This window comes from Pollachius pollachius (genome assembly GCF_949987615.1).
Source record: "Pollachius pollachius genome assembly, chromosome: 5".
Classification (NCBI taxonomy): Eukaryota; Metazoa; Chordata; class Actinopteri; order Gadiformes; family Gadidae; genus Pollachius; species Pollachius pollachius.
In genome coordinates, this window is record NC_136938.1 from 12,835,542 (window position 1) to 12,857,851 (window position 22,310).

The window sequence follows — 22,310 nt, forward strand, 5'->3', positions numbered from 1 at the left end:
TCCAGACAGCGGGAAGTCTGGTCGGATCAGATCAGATGTGATTTCACGCTGCAGAACGGTGTTTGGTCCAGTGAACTACCGCAGTGCCCGGTTGCATTATTATATTTCACATCAGAGGTCAGATGGCTTTAAAATGGATGTGTGTAACAGTCGGAAAGTTGGAGAAGAGATTAAGGAGCGTGCTGGGGGAAGTATTGTGTCCTGTGACTCTTTGTGGGGGTGGGTGGGGGGGTTCAATCACAACGTGTCACCTCTGACTCTACCACTGGATCTCAAGATGGATTGGAGGGGTAACAAGATGGTACACCGATGACTTAATGGTCCAACAAAATTGACAACAGTCAAGACCAAATTCTGAGAATTTTGATATCTTACATTTTTGTAGTGTAGTGGTATAGTGGTTACCCCCAGCTAAAAGACTGGGTTTGATCCCCAATGATCACAGTCTATCTGTAAGCCTTCTTGAGCAAGAGGTCGTAAGCCCTACCTGCCCCTTAATGATTTGTATCTAAAATTCTCTGTAACTCACTTGACATACTGCCTGCTTGAATACTAAATAGTTAACAGCAGAGCAAAACCTGCATTTCCCTGTTTAAAGATTTATTTAATCTTAAATGATGTTCCAGACAATCCAGTGCAATGTCTGCTTATTCACAGGGTCATCCTGAATTATTAATCTAACTGTGGACTGGATAGAGCCTGAAGACTATCTGATTGAGATGGATACAACCTCCTCAGCAATCAGCAACCTGTGCTGTGCGCTGTTGTTTGCTGTCTGTGAGTGTCTCCCAGACCACCAAGGCAAGCGTTTAAAGCCTCTTCATAAAGTCTTTCTCTTAAGTGTTCTGCACCATCATTACATAAAGCTGCAGCATCAGAATGCACACACTACCTCTCACACTAATACCAAGTTCAGGAAACCATTTCCCCACTACCTCCACCATAAGAAGCGATCTGGCCCCTCTATATTATGACCAAGAGCAGTTGTTGCTTATCTGTCTGCGGAGAAAAAAACGCCTTTCTGGGGAATGGCTACCTAAATTAATTGTTTACTGTTACCCGAGTGTGTCCCTGTGTGTGTTGTGATCCGACTGGGATGCTTGTTGGCTTGAGGCCTCGGAGTAGCACTATAGCCTTCTGACCAACGACCCTATAAAGAACACACATCTGCTGGAGAATATTGAGCTCAGCAAAGAACACATTAACGGCTGTCTTTATGACAGCAGATTGCAGCCGTTGGTTCGAGATCCGCCCATATCTGCTTCTTTAGCACGTCTGCCGTCGTAGTGCTATGCATAATTGAACAGTTGCTCCGGAATGCTAGCAATGCTAGAGTGCAGTGTCTGTCGCTAACTGCTGATGCGCCAAACTAATGGTTGGTGTGGTGGAATAGCAGAAAGACTTACGGTTTGTCTGTCTTGTCATTGCGGAGAGCTAGACGGTTCCAACACCACTCTTGATTATGAAAATTAAGAAAAAATAAGAGATCTGACTCCTTTACCTACCGAGGGTCATAATTGGCAATCAGGTAGAAAAAAAAATTGATATGGAGATGAGGCTGTTTGTCGTCAAGTGATTAGCCGAGGCAACGAGGAACCCTCGTCTGCGACACCGGTCAGTGAACATTATTGTTTTTCCAAACTAACAATCAGACAAACCACTTAATCTCCCAATTTGAAACCCTTTGAGTCTAACACACACATTCACAGAAACACACAATACAATATAATATCACACACAAATACCGGAGTACTTTCCCATGCTATATCCCTCACACACACACACACACACACACACACACACACACACACACACACACACACACACAAAGTAACGCACAATGATGTCAATTACATTATTATATGCGTTAATAGACCTCACGATAGCTATGCCATGCTAACATAAGTACCTCATTGGACCACATACAGTCGGGCAAAAAAGTATTTAGTCAGCCACCAATTGTGCAAGTTCTCCCACTTAAAAAGATGAGAGAGGCCTGTAATTTTCATCATAGGTATACCTCAGCTATGAGAGACAAAATGAAAAAAAAAATCTAGAAAATCACATTGTCTGATTTTTAAAGAATTTATTTGCAAATTATGGTGGAAAATAAGTATTTGGTCAATAATAACAATTGTTGGCAATGACAGAGGTCAAACGTTTTCTCTAAGTCTTTACAAGGTTTTCACACACTGCTGCTGGTATTTTGGCCCATTCCTCCATGCAGATCTCCTCTAGAGCAGTGATGTTTTTGGGCCTTCGCTGGGCAACACGGACTTTCAACTCCCTCCAAAGATTTTCTATGGGGTTGAGATCTGGAGACTGGCTAGGCCACTCCAGGACCTTGAAATGCTTCTTACGAAGCCACTCCTTCGTTGCCCGGGCGGTGTGTTTGGGGTCAATGTCATGCTGAAAGACCCAGCCACGTTTCATCAGTGCCCTTGCTGATGGAAGGAGGTTTTCACTCAAAATCTCACGATACATGGCCCCATTCATTCTTTCCGTCACACGGATCAGATGTCCTGGTCCCTTGGCAGAAAAACAGCCCCAAAGCATGATGTTTCCACCCCCATGCTTCACTGTAGGTATGGTGTTCTTTGGATGCAACTCAGCATTCTTTCTCCTCCAAACACGACGAGTTGAGTTTTTACCAAAGAGTTCTATTTTGGTTTCATCTGACCATATGACATTCTCCCAATCCTGTTCTGGATCATCCAAATGCTCTCTAGCAAACTTTAAACGGGCCCGGACATGCACTGGCTTTAGCAGGGGGACACGTCTGGCACTGCAGGATTTGAGTCCCTGGCGGCGTAGTGTGTTATTGATGGTAGCCTTTGTTACTTTGGTCCCAGCTCTCTGGAGGTCATTCACTAGGTCCCCCCGTGTGGTTCTGGGATTTTTGTTCACCGTTCTTGTGATCATTTTGACCCCACAGGGTGAGATCTTGCGTGGAGCCCCAGATCGAGGGAGATCATCAGTGGTCTTGTATGTATTCCATTTCCTAATAATTGCTCCCACAGTTGATTTCTTCACACCAAGCTGCTTACCTATTGCAGATTCAGACTTCCCAGCCTGGTGCAGGTCTACAATTGTGTTTCTGGTGTCCTTTGACAGCTCTTTGGTCTTGGCCATAGTGGAGTTTGGAGTGTGACTGTTTGAGGTTGTGGACAGGTGTCTTTTATACTGATAAGGAGTTCAAACAGGTCCCATTAATACAGGTAACGAGTGGAGGACAGAGGAGCCTCTTAAAGAAGAAGTTACAGGTCTGTGACAGCCAGAAATCTTGCTGGTTTGTAGGTGACCAAATACTTATTTTCCACCATAATTTGCAAATAAATTCTTAAAAAATCAGACAATGTTATTTTCTGGATTTTTTTTTTTCATTTTGTCTCTCATAGCTGAGGTTTACCTATGATGAAAATAACAGGCCTCTCTTGTCTTTTAAGTGGGAGAACTTGCACAATTGGTGGCTGACTAAATACTTTTTTGCCCCACTGTATTTGTAGTGCTAACTACACTCTGTATCTGTTTCGACACTTGTGCTCAACACAACACCATTTGAGATTGCAGCTGGGTAAATCCGACCCTGTGGGCGTGGCTTCTTTACCATGCCCAAACCAAAATAGACTGAATTTGTACCTGCAGATGCTTCGTCAACCACCTCTAGAGTGCATGTCTGTTTACCTTGTACCTCTGAATAAACCACGTGTTGAACCTTTCCCACTCTCCGAGGCATACCAAGCCCCGAAACCATGATATCAGAGGCTTGTGCTTTATCAGGGTTAGGGGTTAGCCACACACACACACACACACACACACACACACACACACACACACACACACACACACAGACACACACACACACACACACACACACAAAGAGGCTAACAATTAAACAAGTGTTTCTGAGAAGTTAGACTCTCTTAATTTCTTAGTTTCCCCATGGTATTCATGTTCAGAAGAGGAAAAACAACTGAGAGAAATGGTTAGACATGAGATAGAGAGTCACACACACACAAACACACAGACAGACAGACAGACAGACAGACAGACAGACAGACAGACAGACAGTGAGACAGACAGAGAGAGAGAGGGTCAACAGAATACCATCTAGTAGACACTCTTCCTGTACCACAGAACAGAATACCATCTAGTAGACACTCTTCCTGTATCACAGAATAGCATCTAGTAGACACTCTTCCTGTACCACAGAACAGAATACCATCTAGTAGACACTCTTCCTGTACCACAGAACAGAATAGCATCTAGTAGACACTCTTCCTGTATCACAGAATAGCATCTAGTAGTCAATCTACCTGTACCACAGAACAGAATAGCATCTAGTAGACACTCTTCCTGTATCACAGAATAGCATCTAGTAGTCAATCTACCAGTACCACAGAACAGAATACCCTCTATCAGTCACTCACCCTGTACCACAGAGTGTACGAATGTGCTGCAGGCCGGCCATCAGACTGGGTCAGGCAGCAGCCCGGGGCATGTGGCCTGGACTGTGATGCTCTTGTTCTTATTCAACATGAAGCTGGGTAATAAATAAAACATGGAGGGCTAGGGGCTACACGGTTGCTTTCTTTGTTCTCGTAAACCAAATCTTGTGTGAAAAACTAAAAATGAACAAAGAAACTTTTTCTTCTTCTCTGAAGAAGGAGTCTGTGTTTGAATTTGTCAATGTTTTTGTATTCTAAAATAATGAAGTGTGAAATGTTGTGTTTTACTGTGATTTAAGTTTACTTTTATTAGATGGTACTTTGAACTAGAGATGGGTTGTTTTGCCATGCATAGAAGAAGAGAAGTATTTCAAAGTAAAGGTCTGCTCCATCTTTCTTTTGCTTCCAAGCCGACTTCACAGAGTATTCCCCATTTGAATCACCCAGCATGGAGTAAAACTTGAAAATACCAAGTCTACTAAATTATTCCCCCATACAATGTAAAAACAATAGTTGAGGCATCAAAACATTCAAACAGCAACGTTGAATGAAAAACAGTTCAAAAGTTTGTCAGACTGTAACCGATGCGGATAGACAGGCAGGTAGATGAAAGCACACTGCCGAAATTTGCAGAATGAGCAAAGTGTCAGAAATCAATAACAATTCCAATCAATACCATATCAATCAATAACCAACAATGTATTGGATTGAATGAGGGGGCTGGAAAAAAGGAGATGCAAAGCAGAATAATAACGTTGGGTGCTAATGAGGAGATTAGATGTTAATAAGATATTTTATGGAAAGGTGCATCATGATTAATCAATTATGATTAAAAGATTAACGAGGTGAACTTGTGAGATTGGATTAAGATTTAAAATACAAATGTTGATGAAGAAACTAGATAAAGTTTTTAGAATAAATGAGAATAAAGAATGATATGGATTAATTAAATTAAGAAATTGAATAGAAGGGGTTCAATTATGGGTTAAATTGAAGAGTTTCAATTATGAAATTGGAGTAAAGAGAATCAGTAGATGAAGAGGTTGAAATAAGCAATTAGGTAAAGAGTTTGGATTCATACATTAGAAAGGGGTTACATTAAGGGGTTTAAATGTTAAAATTAACAGATTAGATAAAAAAAAGAAATAAAGGGGCTAGTTTAGGGGATTAGGTTAACAGATTACAGATCAGGAGGAGAAATGGATGGCTTACGCTGTGTTGCATGTTCCTCCACACAATCCTCTGGACGCAGCAGAAACACCAAGGAGAGAAATATGATGGACAGGGTAAGCGTAGACAAAGAAAGGTTGAGCAGAGAAAGAGATCACAGGAGGCAAAGAATGTAGAATTACTTGGGAAGGTAGGATGTGCGGTTACATATCAGCCTCTCTGTGGAATATTCTACATTTCAGAAGTTTGATTTACGCAGATCAGGGAATGTTAGAATGCATTACACATTGTCAATTCGATGATTAGTCAAAAGTTCACCAATTAAACATTCACAGTAGTTTGAATACAATACACCAGTTTGCCAATACAATAATCGTACAAAAAACTGTATTATACAGACATTTCCCTGCTTTGGACTGTAATATCTCCCTTAGACCAAACTCTACCTCTTAAAATTCTCCACTTTCTTATCATTTTAATTGCACAGCGCTAAATGGACTCTACCTGTCTGCACAAAGTCTTAACTCTTTTATGGGGCACTTCGCTTTTATGTGGAAACGTGGACGGCTCATCAAGGTTTCGGTGATAAATAAAAACAAAGGCTTTTAACTTCATATTTTATAAACCCTGTTGGAGCTACTCACGTTGTGAGCCACAGAAGAAAATATGAATGTTCTCTGCTGGGAAACCGTATCTCTTCCATGGAATTCAAGACATTCAAACTGGTAAATTCTGAAAACCTTCCGATTCTTCATGCAACTAATAGAATCCCAAAAAATGAAGATCTGTCTCTATTGCCCTTTGGTTTTCCGTAAAGTGTACTTCACAAGGTTGAGGTTGAACACATCTGCATTAAGGTAAAACATTAAACCTCAAACATTTACATTTACATTTAAGCAACTTCCAAATGAGGTGGAGAACAATCCAAACAGACAAACTAAATTGGGGCAGCTACAAGGCAAGTCAAAAGGCTGAATGACCTTGTTAAAAAGAGTGGCGTATAGTGGCCATGTGAATCAGAAAACAACGTTTACAGTACAACATGAACTCCCATGTTATACTGGACTTCTCAGGTCTTACCAGACCCCTCTTGGCGCTACCGCAGGGTGCGGCAGACTACGTCTTACTAAAGCCTTCGAGGTCTTATGAGGGGGTCTAGGTATTACGAGCTCTTACCAAGTGGTCCAGACTGGTCCCAGCTGTGGTGGTGGGCCTGGCCCGTGAGGCTGCAGGTCTGTAGCGAGGGTTGGAGTCAAAAACACTGCGCGACGATCGTACCCTGCCAGCAGCCAACTTGGGTTGACCACAGAGCTGGAAAACCTGAGAGGGGAAACCAAGAGGACAGTTATTTAACCTTTACTTAGCAGGTAAGTCATATTGGTATGATACGTCTTTTCCTTTTGGATCATAATTTCACTGGATCGGCATCGTGAATCATGAATGAAGACCTTGAAGAGGACCAGGGCAAGAAAACAGTGTTCAATACAACACAAAATCAAAGGTACAGAGAGCAACAAACACAATTATAAATTTGAAGTCATGTGCAAAGATAATGATCTGGAATGAACAGTTCTAAGCTCCTTAAGATCAACTCAAATCGTCTTGAGGAAATAAGAGTGGTCAGTGATGTGAGCAGTTAGAGCTTATTGGTCTGTGTGGTCTGAAAGAGAGCTCATTGATGGGGCATTCTGCAGGTTTAATTACAGCTGTTTAATGAACTTGAGATAGAACTGTGGAGGTCTTTGAAGTGTGACAGGGGGAAATGTACTGTTACTCTAACAATAGAAAAGGCTAATATGTGCATAGTATTTTTTACTAACTCTTGAAAAGCAAATGGATGAAACAGAACCTAGTGCTAATAGCTGACTGGTAACTCAAACATACTGTATTGCTTATTTTAAATGAACCTCAAAATCTGTGATATTCTTCAGATATTTCATTCAACAAAATGCATGCTGATGCTGAATCATTGAGCAGGATGCCCCAACCCTGTATACCTGGTTCTTCTTCTGACTATCTATTGATCTCTATCCCTGGACAACGTGATGTGGTGTGTCTACCTTGTTTCTGAATTCAAAGTTGTTCTCTTGCATGGTCATGATGGCGTCAGAGATTTTTATGTCGATGGGCTGCAGAACCTGCTGGATGTTCTCCGGACCAACCAGCCGGTCAGCCACCAGCAGCATGGCATCTGACACAAGAACACAGAGCCGGTTAGAACACACACACACACACACACACACACACACACACACACACACACACACACAAACACAGACACATATTTACACACGCTTACACACCTTTAAACACATACTCAAACACACACTCACACACAACCCCCCATAATTCAATAATAACTTAACTGTGTGTGTTTGTGTGCTTGTGTGTGTGTGTGTGTCTATTCTCTGAAGCAGAAGATGTTATCTTCTGATTATGCTATCCTCTGTTTAGCTCTGGTAGCAGGCTGGATCACCACAATCGCCCAGGGGCAGGCACATCCACACACGCTTTCACCATAAACTACAACTTATTCTCCAATATTCACACATCTCCCTTCGCTCCAGCATTTTCCTATTTTTCTCCTCTTGCGGATCTAAAAATGTGAAACTACTTTTCTATGTTATTGTCGACATATATCATATAAATGTTCTCTGAGCACAGAAGAGAAGAAAACTTGAGCGCTACAATAAAATCTGTGCGTCGGACCGAGCGACCAGGGGTAACCGCTGAATCAATACCCATGAAGACAGATAGGCCGCTCCACGGCTGCTTCTCATTCTCCTTGAAACAATGTGACTTTAATCGTTGTTCATACAGAACCCATTAGTGGCGATGGAAAGCAGCCATCGATCGACCGCTGCAGGACAGCAGTGGAACAGTGGACTGCGTTGTGGTTCGGCCTTTTATCTGAATATCTCTGAACCCTCTAGAACCACTATGTTAAGGTCTCTAGAACCACAACGCCCTGTCCCTCTAGAACCACTATGTTAAGGTCCCTAGAATGATTCTGTCATGGTCTCTAGAAGCCATCTAATTAGTATCTAGAACCACACTATCTAGTCCCTAGAGCCAAACTAACTGGTCTGTAGAACAGACAATCCATGTGTGGGTTAAAATACCAAAGAGGAAGATGGTATATCTTCCTAAAGTGGCATCTGGTCGTGACCACCTGGGAAAACGTCACAAACTTTCCTGAAGGTGATAAAGAACAAAGACAGAAGCAGACTTCCCTCCAAGAGCCCACCCGTGTCCCCGGCAGACGCTGATATAAAACTGATTTATGAGTCGAGAGACACTCTACTTTTCAATTTCGAGGGGGGTACACAAGCAGCCTTTCCTATCTTCACAGGAACTTAAGTCCTGAAGCTGACAACAACAAAATGAGAGAGTCATTGGGCGAGAGGCTAAGGATACTTGTCAGCATATTTTCCCAAATTCATGTTTTTTGCTGAAAAAATACAAAGACAAAGGAAATAGATTCCTCTTTAGAGATCTTCAGTTTATATTTTTTATATGATTAATTTATACGTTGGTGCCTTTTACCCGAATAAAAGGTTTTCTAGCCCACGGTGTGTGTGTGTGAAACTGATGTATTGTAGATAGTGGTACAAATGTAACAGTGATTGACTGAATACTAAAATGAATGAATGAACATGAATGAAAAGTCGATTTCTGTCACTGCTTAATTTGTCTTGTAACCCAAATGAATGACTTAAATGAATGGATGAAAACAGTGCATTAGACCAAAGTGCTTCAACGGAGTACATTTTTTTCTGGGAAGACATTATAAAGACATTATAAAGACATTAGCGTAGTGTTAACTACCCTCGCCTGAGTACACAAGCCGACACGCTTGACAAGAGTCTAACATTCAGCAAATAGGTGTTTAACCTCAGAGAGCGAGGCTGCGTGGGAAACAATCTGAGAGCAGCATTCCTTTATGTGTATAGGGTAGCTTTACTGCTTGGCCTTGCAGTGTGCTATAAGAGCAGAGTAGAAAGGTGTAGCTGGACCTATTGTTCCTCCCTATTAGTGCTACATGCTCTGTCATTCCTGAGCACCGCTGTTTGTTTTCGTGCTGGAATTGAAGGTGATGCTTGGTTAGACTTCCATCAGGAATCAAACGGCAGGTCATTTCTGTTGGCTCTGCGGAGACTTCAGCTGGCTGCAAGGGGTTTTCAATCCCCCAGTGCTAATGCTAAAGATAATGCTAGTGCACTTGAACTAGGAAAAACTCTAATGTTAATGCTAGTGCCCTGACAATATGGTGCAAATGCTACTGCACTAATGCTAGGGCAATAGGCTAAAACTAGGAAGCTAACACTAAAAGAAATTGCACTAACTCTAAATCTATGGCACTATTGCTAAAGCTATGGCGCTAACACTTAAGCTATTCTGCTAACACTGAATCTATGGTACTAGCGTAACGATGCTAAGGCAAAAAAAATCCAATGGGACAGAGAGCGAAAATGAAAGATGATCAGTCACACTCTGTGCGGAAGGCTGAAATATATAAATATATGTATACCTGAATAGAGAGATTTATCTTCTGTGGCGTTCTGACAACCTACTTTTGATTTCCCTTAATGGGTATTTTATGTATATTGAGTTTGAGGCAAGTGATTCAATGACTTTGTCAGTGCATGCCTGTGTGCTTTGGGGGTTCATATGCAAAGTTTGTGTATGTATGATGTGTGTGTGTGTGTGTATGTGTGTGTGTGTGTGTGTGTGTGTGTGTGTGTGTGTGTGTGTGTGTGTGCGTGCGTGCGTGCGTGCGTGCGTGTGTGTGTTTGTGTGCGTGTTTTTGTTTATGCATATGTATGTGTGTGTGTTTGACTGTGTGTGCATGTGAGTGGAGGTAATGTTTGAATAGCCCCAGTGTTCCTATTAGATGTGGCTGTTAGCGATGAGTGTACATGAGATCTCAGCCGATTGCTCATCCTCTCTGATGGGAAGCAAACCACTTACTAATTACATACAGAATCAACATGCTGCTGGGGCTAGACAATCACACAGCTTTTCAACACTAAACCCATGAAACATCTACTTCTTTGCAAATAAGATTACCTTGTTATTTTTGTTTCTCTTAACTTTTTTTTTTTTTTGTATTGATTTAGCAGATGCTGTTATCCAAATCAACTTAGGGTGATGCAGACACAGGTCATTAAAGAGCAGGTAGGAGTTGGACAGTGAACACAGAGGCAAGTCATTAAGGAGCAGGTAGGGGATAGACAGTAAATACAGATACAGGTCAAAGGGAGCAGGTAAGGGTTACCATGCTTAAAGGTAGGCGCCTCAAAACCAGAACCCTCTCACCCTATACATTCCGGCCGGTTTCAAGTCGTTATTTTATTACAAATCAATAAACCAGAGAAAGAGAATGAGAATGAGTAGCAGTGCAATATAGTCAAATGGGAGCTGGGTTCAATCCCCTATTCCCGCAGCCTGTAGCAAGATGCCCCCTAACCACTACCTGCTCATGAATGAACTATAAGATTAAACTGTAAGTGGCATTGGATAAAATAATCCACTATATCAATACATTTGACATATTTCTTAATCTTCCGCCCTACATTAAAACCCCCAGTTTAAGTGGACACATTGAAAGCAGTTATTTTGTTATTTTATGTCCTCCGCCTCTCTTCATATTTCACAATGACTCATGTGAAACAAAACATGAATCATCATAGCATTGCCTGAGCTCCAGTCATGGCAACACCAGTACCACTAACGACAAAATAATAAAAGGCAGAAGAACATGAACATTTAGTTAGTGCGACAACGGTCGTTTGTATAGAAGAAAGCAGATTGTACTGACCAAGCATGCTTTTTTTCTCCTACGTGTTCTTTTCACTGTAAGGCAGGATTGAGAAATGATATAAGCCTTGCCGGCGATTTTCAGCAATGTTCCAGTTTTAGCGGAGCAGAAAAAGGGTTTATTGTGGTGTGGTGACCCATAGCACGCGTCACCATCTCACTGCTTGCTGCAAACAACCTCAACAATATCATTTAAAATTGGCTCATTCAGTGTTATGTGTGTATTCTAGCAGCAGTTAACATGCAGCATGTTTTTTCATCCATTTTGTCAGTAATGTGCAGCACATAGATAAGTTACACACACAGACACACAAACACACACACACACACACACAGAGACACACACACACATACACACGGTAACCAAACACACACACACACACACACACACACACACACACAAACACACACAAGCAAACCTGGCACACAACACAAACACACACATATACATACGTGCACAGGTACACACACACACACACTCAGAAGTCAGACCCACAAACACACACACAAACAAACACACACACATCCTGAGTGTATGTGTGTGGGTAGGAAGTGCTTGGCGAGCTACATGGCCCTCTGCCTGCCATCTTTCAAGGACTGTCTGCAAGCACTCAGTACTATCTGCCTGAAAGAACATGACAAACTAACGCTAATCGGAATTTGACTGTGCTCTCTTTCTAAAAAGAAAATCAAGAATATTGAGATGCACTTGATTGTGTCCCCCGCTAATTGTCAAATTATTTTTCATATCTTACTGGTTTGAAAAAAGTGAATACACTTCAAAAAATAACTTAAATAAAAGGGTCTCAACCTTGTTTTAATTTTACAGTTTGAAATCAAAATAAGCCTCCTCCAACATGTTGATTTATAGTTTAGAATACTTTACTCAGTCAGTAAAGTACGCGCCACCATACTGTTACTGCACCTTACTGCTATACTACACTACACTAAGTGGTCCCTCCCGACACTATACTACATTAATACTGAACACATACTGGTTACGGTGTTGAACCCTCACCCAGTCTTGGGTTTGATCTCGCCATGACTGCAGCCCTCCTGGTGGCCTACCTGTAGATCACGGCTACTTTAACTTCTTCATCTCAGACAGTCTGACCATGTCGGTGACAATGCTGAAACAAATTCCTGCTCAGAGTTTTCTAAGTGGGCTGAGCTTTGTCAAGCCGCGACCCAACTCTAAATTGATTGCGATCCATTTTGGGTTCTGACCCAGAGTTTAAGAACTGCTTCAGACTAGCCCATAGATTCCATTAACCCTGAGATCCTCCATTATGCATGGAGCATGCACCTGTATTAATACTAACTATGTAGCACTGAATGCAAACACAGACTCACTATGAACAAAATCGGCTTCCTGTCTGCAGTTTCCATTTATCGGGCAGTTAATACATTATTTTGTCATGAGAGCTCGGAGCTATAGAGAAAAATGTCAAAAACCTGTTGTGAATTAAACACTTTTAGACGGATTCACCACTGTCCCTAAATACACCACAATGATTATATTACAAAAATCATAATGGTTATAGACAGCCCTTTTACGTGCAACATACCAAAATATTTATAAGAAACCTTGAATCCACAGTTTGGGTTAGAGCTAATTATGTGTTTAAAAGGATTTAATCCAAATTGTTCCCGATAAAGAGAGCAGCGTGTAAAAAAGCACTTAAATTTAACAGAAAACGATTGGCTGTATAATCTCAAAGCAGAAGGCGCTCCCTCCATCCGCTCACCAAGCTAACTGCAAAACCTCCGACCTAAATGGGAACGGTTCTCTACCAAAGTCAGTGATGGTGAACAAGCGGCAGTCCACAGCGGGAGTCAAGACACCAATACCAATCCCCAGAAACAGATGATGCTATATGTAACGGTGTGCATCTAGACCAGTGTGTGACCTACTTTAGTCTTCCTGCTCATAGATTCTTTCAGGTGTGCTCAGGACGTTTGGGATCAAACCAAGGTTTGCGCTGGGGGGCTGTGGGTCAAACGTCCTAGCTATCCCCTAGACGACCCTGCTAATGTGTAGCCATCCATTAACCTGCAGCATCTCACTCCAATCAACCACCAACCCTGCCCACTTATCTAAATCATGCAACGTTTCATTAGTTATGCATTGCTTAAAAATATATATTTTGAATCATTGTGGAAATTACGGTTGGCCGAGCTCTGGGCCAAAGGGTCCAATTGGACTGGAAGTTTGAGGTTGTTGTGCCAAGTGAAGCAGCATAAACCATAAAGACTGTTCATTTATGCGCATCGTTTTTTCTGGTTCCGTGCTTGTTTCAAAATGTCCTCTATATACTGTTAATTTCACACTCATCCATTCTTTTCTGTCAAAGACATAGACAACATATACAAGTATATTCTTTTCACAACAATGAGAACTAACCCTAAACCTCAGGGGGTTTTATATATTTTTCGTTTTTAATAACTTTTGCTCAAACTTTCAAGATTATGTGTTGCAATTATTTCTAATTCTTAATTTCTTAAAACTAATGTATCAGAGTTGAGGTTGAAGGGTGCATTATTCAGCATTTAGCCCAAAAAAATGTATATCTTATTACTTGCCCCTAGCCTATAACTAGCTTCTAGCCTAGAGCTAGAGTCTAACCTATAACTAGCATCTGGCCCTTGATCAGCATCTAGCCTATAACTAGCATCCAGCCACAACTAGTATCTAGCTTAGGACTAACCTCTAGCTTCTAACTATCCTCCAGCCTATAGCCGCTATAGCCATAACTATGTTCTTCCCTTTAACTAGCATCTAGCCCAGATTAGTGTCTAGCTAACTAGACATTAATAGACACTAAACTAGCTTCTCGACTCTAGTCTAACCAGCATCGAGCCTCTAATCAACAGCCTCTAATCAGCTAATAAGCTAATCAGCCTCTAACTAGAATCTATGTTTGCTGTTGAATCTGTAACACACACACACACACACACACACACACACACACACACACACACACACACACACACACAGACACACACACACACACACAAATAGCCAGCACTCAACTGAAAGGTGAAAGGGAGGAGGGAGACTGCATGTCTGCTATTCTGCAAGAGGGGCAACACTTCAATGCACCACGTGTAGAAGTCAGTCAAACACATCGTCTGTTTGTGGATGTGTGCACACACATACACACACAACATCATGATTGACGCTAAACACAGCTGCCTGTCTCGGATACAAAAACACACAAGGAGTAGTAGTCACAAAAACACACAGACACACCCATACACAGAAACACACACACACACACCCATACACAGAAACACACACACACACACACACACACACACAAAGAAACACTCACCCAAACACATATTTTCAACATGCATTACGCACAGACACACACGCATAAGCAAACATACACACACAAAAATACGTGCACACACACACAGACACACACACACAAACACGTACACACACAAACACATTCACCACACACACACACATGCATGTGTGTGCATATAACTTTTGTGCGGATATCAAGCATGTGTGAGAGCTGGAGCAGTGTGCTGTCTGTTCTGTGGGCTAGGATCTGGGTGGTACCGGAGGAGCAAAGACATAAAATGTTGGTGGTTAACCTGCCTCTGTTCTTATCGGACAACAGGAGTGTATTTCAGCTGAATCGTAGTGTGGTCTGGAGACTTGAGTCTCTCTCTCTCTCTCTCTCTCTCTCTCTCTCTCTCTCTCTCTCACTCTCTCTCTCTCTCTCTCTCTCTCTCTCTCTCTCTTATAAAAGGAAGAAGAAGAAAATCGATGTGCGCTGCTAACAGGAGTTCATCAGCGAGCAGCGCAGCTCTCAATCAGCACAATGGAGGAGATTGAAAACACGTCTGTCTGTCTCTAGTGAGCTGCTCAGCCGTGAAGATGGATCCACATCTGATTGGACAGATAACCCCTGGAGAGGGACCTGCTCGTTGTTCAGGGGTTCTGGGAACACACACTTATTACAAGGAAAACTTAAAGACAGCACAAGAAAAACATAAAGACACACATGATGATATAGCACATGTGTACAAACTTGTTGTTACAAGTACATTAGTTTGATGATACACATACCCTAGTGTTTATCTTACTGTTTAATGCCTTTGTTTGTATGCACTGCAATGCTGTTTTTCTGTTAAGGTGGTTTACACTGCCCAAACAAACGCCAACTGACAGCAACATCAAACCAGGGTACAATGTCCTCTGGTGGGTGTTGCTGTACCAAGTTTCTTGTTTGTTTACTTTGTAACTCATTGTTTAAAATTGTGCTATACCAATAAATATTTGCCTACTTACTAACAGCGCAACAGTCCAAAGGGATTAATCATCCGAAAAATGATTACGATTAACGACCACCGAATATACGGAATGGAAGCGTCTACCTAAAGTACGGTGTGGGCTGGTTGTTGTGTGTGTTGTAGAGCTGAATTTGAATACGAGCGGTTATTATTCCAGAGAGGTGTGTGTGTGTCCTGGGTTGTCAGAGTGGGAGATGACGGAGGGAGGCGGCACTGGGGGAGTAGGACAGAGAGACCTGGAATAACAAGTACTCGTGTTCTTCACTTTATTCTCTCCATTTGCTACAATCTCTCTGCCTCTCTCTAAAATTCTCTGGCTATCACTCCCTTTCCTTCATTCTCTTTCATCCACCTGTTGTTCTCTCCCCCTCTTTCTCCCTCCCTCGCTATCCTCTATCACGCTCTCGCCCTCTATCCCTCACTCTCTCTTTATTATTCCCTCTCTCTTGATAACTCTGTCCCTCAGTTCCTCTCTTTATCATCCTCTTCCATCTATCGCTCTCTCACCCGGTATCTCTCACTCTTTCTCTCCATCGTCCTCTGCTCTCTCGCTTGCCCACCGTCTATCGTTCTCTCACCTTTTCTCTCTCTTGACAGCTTTTTCACTCCCTGTTGCTCACTCCCTCTCTCCTCACCATCTCTCTCACTCATTCCCTCTCCCGCCGCCATTGCTCACCCTCCCTCCTCCTCGCTATCATTCTCTATTTATCGTTCTCGCTCTCAGTCCCTCCCCAAGCTATTTTGACAAGGTGTTTGTCTCAAACGGAGATGAATTAATTCACCATGGATGCACAAGACTGATGATAAAGTGTCATAACCGAACCAGACCATGAATTCTACACACCAAAAAACACAGACACACACACACACACAAACACAAACTCACACACATGGCGGAAGTTGAGGAGACAGTTTACTAGGTTATCAGTCAATGCAGCTAACGCATTAATGGACTTTTCTGTGTGTTTACATAAAAAATCCTTTTTAAGTTTCAGCATGATTAAAGGTGTTCACAGGTGTGGGTTCCAGGTTAGGTAGGTGGGTTGGTCATTGCGTAATGAGAGGGTGGCCGTGGCTCAGCAGGTGCTCTACCTCCTGAGCCGCAGCCAGGGAACTTGTCTTGACCAACCTCCTAGATGAATGCCGATGTGTCCCTGAGCAAGACACCAACTGCTCCCGATGAGCTGCCTGTTGCATGGCTGACACCACTGTCAGTGTGTGAATTATTTGTCAATGAATGGGTGAATGTGAGGCAACAATTGTGAAGCGCCTTTATTGGCCTCAGCAAAGTGCTATATAAATGCAGTCCATTTACCATGTAATGATAACACATTCACCTGGCAGCCTACTGGAGAAAATCCAAAGTCCACCTGCCTAACGAACGATCAGACATTTTTTGAGCAGCCAGTTTTGGACTGGTTATTAAAGTGCAATAATACAAAATAATTCTGAATTAATCCAAGAAAACTGTCTTAATCATATTCACCCTCTATGGATAAGAAAAGCTGAGTATATTAAGTCTAAATTCAGTGTTGTGCTTTGTCTGAGCTGATCGATGGTATTGATATGGTGGTTGGTGCGTGGGGAGGGGCTGAAAGCCATTGCCATTTAGTGTTCTTTAGGATGCAGGGTTTGTCCTACTGAGCCCAACAAAGCAGACCTTTGGACCCCAGGCGTCGATGCGGTGGATCTATACGTCTCCATAGAAGAGACTCGCTCTGTCGGTCAGCATGCCAGCATTTAGTTTGCTCTAAAAAGCTAAATCAATACATATGTTTTTTCTACAGTTTTATTCTTCTTTCAGTTTAGTTTTTATTGGTTGGATATATGAGTAGGCGTCGATGGCGACACACACTCAAATGTTTGTCTTTCGCAGTAGATGGATTAGACTCTCAGAGGGATGGGGGCTTTTTGTTATTTAAACATGAATGGAAACGCTGTGGGGACGCTGCTGCCGCCAAAACAAACACAAATTCTGATGGGAAACTTGAGCAAAACTAAACTCCTCTTTTCTCTAGACAGTATTCCCTGCTACTGTCGGCGACAACGTCCTATCGGGGCGATAGATTTGCCACACACAAACTTAACCAGACGCAAGCTTTTCAGAGTGTGGCCGAGCGGTGATGTCTCAGAGCAGCACTGCGCCCTGTGGCTAGGAGGGTTTAAACCCCCTGATGGAGTTCCATACCAGGGCTGCTCGCACTGGCAATGGCAATGGCTCTGCCAAGACACAACAGAAGATCAGCACATTCAGACTTATAGATGGTACACACAGTTGGCCACAAACCCAGACAGCTACATGCATACGCATAGCCACACATATACCCAGACATATACGTGTATACACCCACACATACATGCATTCATATAGCCATACATATAAAGCATACGATCAGACACACCAGCTGATATGCCAGAGCAAATTAAACGTTAGTTCACAGATTCGTCTCGTGCCAGACTGTCTATTTTTATGTATCATCCATAGATGTAAAGGTTGTGAGCAATGCTCAGACAGCGATGCTCTAGTCCTAGAGGATAAGCGCCTCTTGTTCCAACAGCAGAACCCCTCAGTGGTCCTCTCTCATTCTGTATTAGTCCCCCACCCAGCAGGGAACACTATAGAAAGCGTGTTAGCTTCACATCTGCTTCTTTATCAAGCCCAGCAGCACAGACAGGCGCACACACTGCTCAACACAGCGAGGCGCAAACGCTTCACACAGAAGAAATGAAAATGAGCGTGTATGAATAACATTTTAGTTTTTGTCTGCCTAAGTCCCTCGAAGAGAGGAAACCCACAAACCAACCGCCCTGTCTCCACTGGACCCACACGCCTGTTAGACACACTGCTGCAGAGATTAACATGCACACGCACAAACACACGAATACACACAGTTAGACCTACTGCAGCGGACAGTTTAACAGCCAGACATGCACCAGATATATGAAACACACACACAAATACACACACACATGCACACACACACACACACACACACACACACACACATATATACACACACACACACACACACACACACACACACACACAAACACACAAAAAGATACACACAAACACACACACATAGACATAATCACATACACATTTACACAGCCAGTCAAACTGCATTGGAGTGATTTAACATACACAGATCATATATATGACACATACACATACAGATAGCATTACTCACATATGCATGCTAGCCTGGCCCGCCTATGTACTTCTGCTCAATTTTCATTCCCTTCAGTACTATGTCTGGGTTTGCGTTATATTCGCGGGCTTTCGCCGGAAAAATTTTGCAGGTCCAATCAGCGAACAGAGGGGGTGGCTGAGAACAACGACGTTGAGGTTGTGCGCTAGTTTGAGTTGTCGTCAAATGTTAGCGATTGGTTATGGCAGATCCAGAGTGGCACTGGGCAGATCCAATAGCATTAAACTCCAACAGACACCCGCCTTCAAGTTAGTTAACGTTTGTTAATGGAGAGAGGCAACACTCTCTGTGCAAATTAAATGAAGTACAACAGTCTGGTAGGACCAGGCTATGCATTCACACTTTCACACTTTCAACCACCACCACCCCTACAGTGCGTGGCCCATGCAGAGAAGCAATGGTTGGCCGGTGGGGTCGGGTTGAGGGTTAGGTCTTACCCAGGAAGAGGGTCCACTCGGTGTCCAGGTCGGCCTGGTTGGCCAGGCAGCCGCGCATCACGTTGAGACAGTAGTTGTTGCAGGGCCGCAGGCCCGGCAGCCCGCTGCAGTACGGACAGAATAGCATCTTAGTCAGCGCTCTGCTGCACGCCGCCAGCAGGTTCACCTGGAGAGGAACAATAATATTTTTTTAATAATTATTTATTGATCCCGGAGGGACAATTGTTGCTATTATGATTGAACAGCTCAAAATAAAAGAGAATTTTAAAACATTTAAGTAAGTACATAAAACAGAGAAACTTGAATGTGTTCACATTTCCCGTCTGTGATTAATAAGGTATTTTATGATCTTTATCTTAGCAGATGCTCTTATCCAAAGCGACTTCCTAGTGATAACAATAAAACAAATATATCAAAACTTCACAGCATCAAAAAACATAGCAACAACCGGACAAAATACAGATTAGGTCTAGAATTCAGGACACAAGGTTAGAGAGGTGAGTAGATAATATTTGTATTATTTATAGACAATTGGTGGCTGAGCAAAAAGCACAGCTGCAATTTGTTCACACAGCCCTTACAGAGTGGGCTAAAGAGATAATTCACTTCTTCATTGGTCTCTGACTGCCAAGCCCCCTACTTTTCTCTGTGTTCATTGTCTGTCAGTCATATTTCATGCTGTGCAAATTGCTGTTTTAATTTAAACCAAGCTTTCAGCAATTTGGTCAACCCTGGTTGTGTTTTAAATGGGATTTATCAATGAACTGACTTCTTGTGATTCATACTGATTTGTTTTGACTGCAGACTGGATCGCAGACTGGAACATCACACATTCTAGGATCCTATCACACAGAACGCTTCACACACGTCGTCATCCAGGTCAGGCTGAAGAGAGGTGATGTTGCAATGCTGTGATGTTTTACCAGATGGCCGGTCTGATCTCTCCACTGTAGAGACAGATAACACGCCACACACGACAGCTTACGCTGTACAGCACAAGCAGAGCATCCAATACGTAGCTGATAGATAAGCGTCTTCTTATTGAAAACCACTTAAATTGAGGTAATTACCTTGTATAGAGTGTTCAATAGATAGGGCACAAGCTATATAACCGAGATAGATGGACGAATAGACAGATAGAGAGATCACATGTCAATAACAATAACTTAATCTCCCAATCTTAACATAGTTCTTAATCTAAAGTATGTTAACAGCAGACTTAAGTTTATACTTTGCAAAGCTTCTGATGCCAGTAAATAAGTACATTATTTGAACCAGGTAACCAAATAAATGGAGAGAGTGTACGCAATTTAGAGGCGATACTACTGTAGTTTTCAGGAAGAACTGGAAGGACAAAAAAAAGTCCTTTGAAGGAGGTAAACTTTTTCAAGTAGTTTCCCTGAGATTTTACCAACATACCATACTAAACATCACAGCGATGGAGAGACTTATGGTTGACAAGCTGTGGTTAGGGAGATTCAAACATGTTAGCATGTTAACACAGGGGAACATGCCTGCGTCGCCGGACTCGTCACTGCGTGTCTAACGTGTTGACGGAGGACACAGCCGAGCACGCTACGATTCTATGTCTGCATGCCTAGCGCATCCCTGGTTAAGGCTGCGGCGGAGGGTTGTGGACGCATGCTGGTGGTGATCAAGGCAGACGTGGCGGGCTGTAGCGGGCGGTGTTGTGCAGTCCTGAGTAAAAGTGACAGGACTCTCATACCCCCTCAGAGCACCCGGTGCTGACTGATGCCTGAAGCGGGTAATTTGTTTGTCAGACGCACAGTTCCGCATGAATTCAGATCCGGCCCCTTTGTCCCCAGCCTGTCTTTGTTGGTGTTTGTGCATGGTCTAAATGTGTTTTTGTATGTGACCAGGCCTGTGTGTGTTTCACTCTATGTATGCTTTTGTATGTTTATCTCAATTTGTATGTGTGTATGTGTGTGTGTGTGTGTGTGTGTTTATATGGGTATCTGTGATGGATGGAGATAGATAGACAGACAGACTTTCTCTTTTTTTGTTTGGCGCTGTGTGTGTGTGTGTGTGTGTGTGTGCGTGGGAGTGTTTGTGTATTTAAGCATGTGTGTGTGTATCTGTGTGTGTATAAGCATGTGTGTGTCTGTGTGGTAGGTGTGTGTTTTTATGTGTGTGTGTGTGCGTCTGTGTGTGTCTGTTCAAGTGTTCTGTGTGTGTGTTTGTGTGTTTAAGCATTTGTGTTTGAGTGTTTAAGCTTGTGTGTGTATGTGTGTGTGTGTGTGTGTGTTTAAGCATTTATGTGTGTCTTTGTGTGTGTGTTTAAACATGTGTGTGTGTGTGTGTGTGTGTGTGTGTGTGTGTGTGTGTGTGTGTGTGTGTGTGTGTGTGTGTGTGTGTGTGTGTGTGCGTGTTTGGGTATGTGTGTGCATGTGTTTGTGTCTGTGTGTGTGTGTGTAGATGAAAGGCCCTTCTGGTGGTTTCTGCAGACAACAGGGACACAGCGATCAAACAAGGCGTCATTGACATTTGCAATCTGCCAGCCAGAGCAGCCGTGTCTGCTGGGCACGGCCCGGCGGAGCTGCTGTGGTGCCGCCGCTGTCATCACCACGCGCCGGGCTGCGCGCCGGGCCGCTGGAACTGGTTCCCACTGGTGTAGGATGTTTCAGCAAACCCTTTGAATTAACAAGACGCCATGTCTGACACGCGATCCAGTGCCATATGCTAAGCAGTGACTTTTTGACGCGATGACACACAACGTGGAAAAAACACAGAAACACTAAACAGCAACACACGCCTCACGGAAACGGAATCCCGTTTCACTAGTGTGACATGGACCTGGTGTGTTGAATCAGGGTTAATTGCACGCCAGTCAACAGACAACATTCGAAATATACTAAAAAGATGGATTCATAATAAGAAGAATCCTGGTAGAT

General features: G+C 42.8%; 1 protein-coding gene across 1 annotated transcript in view; it reads right to left on the bottom strand.

Moving 5' to 3' along the window:
• The window catches only part of gpc6a (glypican 6a), a gene marked incomplete at both ends in the record, with an annotated part of 109,425 nt that overhangs the window by 11,226 nt on the left and 75,889 nt on the right, over positions 1-22,310 (bottom strand). Inside the window, 4 exons of the mRNA XM_079737004.1 lie at positions 5,661-5,690; positions 6,795-6,938; positions 7,679-7,809; positions 19,399-19,564. Of these exons, the coding sequence (XP_079593130.1) occupies positions 5,661-5,690; positions 6,795-6,938; positions 7,679-7,809; positions 19,399-19,564 (471 nt within the window). The remainder of the gene's footprint in view (positions 1-5,660; positions 5,691-6,794; positions 6,939-7,678; positions 7,810-19,398; positions 19,565-22,310) is intronic.